Genomic DNA, 3,122 nt, shown 5'->3' with positions numbered 1-3,122 from the left:
CCAGGAGGGCAGTGGGTGTTTGCTCCCACTCTTGCCCTGTCTCCCAGGCTTTGGGCACAGCAAGGGATGGGTGGAAGGAACAGAATGATGGAAGGAGATGTGGGGTGCGAGAAGGGGAGGAACCATTTTCAGTTTCCTTTTAATTGCGTACAAGTCAGGGTGTAACTCCACTTCCCCAGCAGTAAATTCATGTTCTTGTTTGAAAATCCCAAAAAGCACCATGCAAGGGCTCATCTATTTCCACTTTAAGTCACATATTAGTGCTATGTGATCAGAAGGATGCGAAACACTTGGCAAAGCCTGATGGGTGGTTACTTCTGCATGACTTGGTAATGGAATGACCTGTTCCACCTCTAGTGCATTTTTGTCAATGAAAATGTAGTCCAGACACCCATGAAACCCACCAACATAGTTTGTATAAGCAGGTTCTCCGCAAGCACTGAGCAGTTTGAAAGAATGGTTTAGAGGCATATTGCACTTTTCCTCTTCACCATTTGAGAGCCAGTCTTCATGATCTTCAGCAATGGCACCACTTTTAATAAAACTGTATGTTCCAGACGATGGTGTACTATTAAAATCTCCACAGAATATGACTGGTATGCTAAGATACAAGTCACAGGCTACATGCTTGATGTGAGACAAGGCTACAGCAATTTGGATGAGACGGATGTTCCCACCTAAGAATATAAAAACGTATTACTTGAACACCTTACAGTAGTACTGAAGGAATTTCCTAAGCTGTTCATTTAAGCATGTATCATATATAGCTCTGAAACAGCAATCTCGTTTTAATTTTCTATGCACTACATTTTAAAATAGTTTTCCTAAATATACACCCATAGTACAGCAGCTTTGCATTTCATGGCAAACATCCTAATAACGTTCCTGAAAGGCCCAGAACCAAAAGAAAATTAATTTGAAGCAGGAGAATCTCTTCTACAAACATCTGTAGACCGATTTGGTTGCCGTTCTGGCAATATCCCAATGTAACTCCTTCATATTCAACAGAACTGGAAAGCCATGAGCACCCACAAAGCTATGCATATTTTATGGTCTGCTCTGGGGGTGAATTGCATGTAACATGACTTGCTTTCAGCCACATTCTACTGACTCCCAAGCAGACTAGTGCAATCTTAAGTCTAAGGAAAATAAAAACAAACAGAACTATTACTCTGGCTTGATTCACCTAAATAGGAAGCAAGGCAGGAAACCCTCAACTCCACAAGAAGAGGTTATGGGTGCAAAAGAATGGGAGGAGATCTATTCTCCCTAGGAAGGACAAAAACCTTTACAAACCCAGTTTTCCTACATACAGGTACGTGAAAAAAATTACCTTTTGGATGCCAGTATAGGTGGGTATTAGCTACACAAATCTTCCTGGAAGGATCAATTGTAGACTGAAGAACTGACACCTTCAAGAGAAAAAACAATCTTTGGTAAGTCTTAAATAGACATATTGAATATTAAAAAATGCAATAGTTAGCCAATACCTTTATACCAATCCAGTTCAAATAAAGTGATGCTTTTAATTAATTAACAGTACAGCTCCTAAGTTAAGCCTATCTTCTGTACAAGGTCTGGGTATCAGCAAATATATTAACACTACACCCAAGTATTTGACCAATGTTCTTTTGTCCCCAAGTGTCTGGTTTGGCTGTATTTTCCCTTCAATCTATTCCATACTTTTTATTAAGATGTGGCTAATCCTGTACCACTATCTTCTACTTTCATTTTCTATTCTCCTACCTCTGCAACAGAACCAGAGCTTTATCTCTGGTTTTAGGAAGCAAACTGCAGCATTGCCTAGTTGTTAAATTGAACGTAAATTTAGCCAGTTATCAAGGAAAGCCTGTTAGTCCTACTCAGCCCATAAGTAGGAAACTTTTACCTATGAGTGTTTCTGAAATTCCTGACACAGGCCTAGATCTTACATGTATGGACTCGTAGGATAGCTCTACTGGCACACCCACTGACTCACAAACACATCCAACCTGATTCTCTTCCCAGTGTCACGTTGTAAAGTGATAGTATTAAAAGCAAGCTAAATTAACATGATCTCATTTACAATTTATTTATAGGATTTAAGTTTTATCAAATACATACTCTCCCATATGAGAGTAAGTAGTGAAAAACTTGGCAGTCAATACCACCATGGATATGGCTGAGAGTCTCAAGAGCTGCCTGCATTTCAAAACAAAAGAACATAATTTTGCTTTTTTAAACAAGTTTTGGTAATGTCATTTATCCAGTTCAGCATTTTGGTCTAGCTTGCAAGCTGCTCTTCTGCTCTATCCATCATCCCCAATAACAGATCACACCACTGCTCATGTTTTGGACCGTTTAACTCCTTGTCACCCTTCTCCGGAGGTTTGATGCTCGACACACCCAGCCTGGCTGCACCTGCCTGGCGACAGTGTGAAGGAGAGGGGAAAGAGGAAGAATGCAGAAAAAGCTGGTACCTGCAGCACAGATGACCTCTGCAGCACCTTCTCCTTCACCAGAGGGTACTCGGCCAGCTTCTCGCCCAGCTCCTTTTGCAGCGGGTCCGAGAGCAGGACTTCGCTGAAAGCTATGTCGTGCTGGCTGAGGAGGTTAAACTTGTCCCTGCGGTAGAAAGTAGCCAGGCCTTCGTGCTGCTTCTCCTTGATCTTGAAGAGCCCTTCGAGTCCAAACGCATCGAGGGCTGGAGCCAAGCTATCCACGAAGACGGACTTATCCACTTCTTGCAAGCAGATGAGGTCGGCATTGTAGCCCGCCAGCTCCTTCTTGAGGAGGTTCTGCCGGTAATCGAGCTCCAGGGCGTACGGGGCGCAGTACGGGTAGAGAACGGTGCGGGAGAACTCCGTTTGGGCGTAGGCGTCGGCCAAGATGTTGTAGGAGACAGCGCGAATGGAGCCCTCCCCGCAGACCTTCCTGGTGTAGAGGTGCCGGGAGTCGAAGGTGCAGGCTCCGGGCGCGGCCTCCACGGGGCCGCTGCTCTCCACCTCGCAGGGCGGCCCGTAGCGCTGCGCCCCGTCCCCGGGCGTGCAGCGCAGCTTCAGACGCAGCCCCACCAGCGCGTTGGAAGGAGTGAAGACGCGCTCGGTGCTCGCCGCCTCCACCCAGCCAGGGCCGCCGTCCCC

The 3,122-nt window shown here is 45.2% G+C and overlaps 1 protein-coding gene across 1 annotated transcript in view; it reads right to left on the bottom strand.

Annotated features, from left to right (window-relative positions):
• Window positions 1–168: 168 nt before the first annotated feature.
• PDE12 (phosphodiesterase 12) overlaps window positions 169–3,122 on the bottom strand; it is a 4,463-nt gene continuing 1,509 nt past the window's right edge. Inside the window, exons 3-5 of the mRNA XM_009993538.1 lie at window positions 2,460–3,112; window positions 1,334–1,412; window positions 169–677 (exon numbers count right to left, since the gene is read on the bottom strand). Coding sequence (XP_009991840.1) covers window positions 235–677; window positions 1,334–1,412; window positions 2,460–3,112 — 1,175 coding nt within the window. The 3' untranslated portion in view covers window positions 169–234. The remainder of the gene's footprint in view (window positions 678–1,333; window positions 1,413–2,459; window positions 3,113–3,122) is intronic.

Source organism: Chaetura pelagica, unplaced genomic scaffold, assembly GCF_000747805.2.
Source record: "Chaetura pelagica isolate M959 unplaced genomic scaffold, ChaPel_1.0 scaffold630, whole genome shotgun sequence".
Taxonomy (NCBI): domain Eukaryota; kingdom Metazoa; phylum Chordata; class Aves; order Apodiformes; family Apodidae; genus Chaetura; species Chaetura pelagica.
Note: the sequence above shows the minus strand (reverse complement) of the source record. Positions and strands in the feature narration are given on the sequence as shown.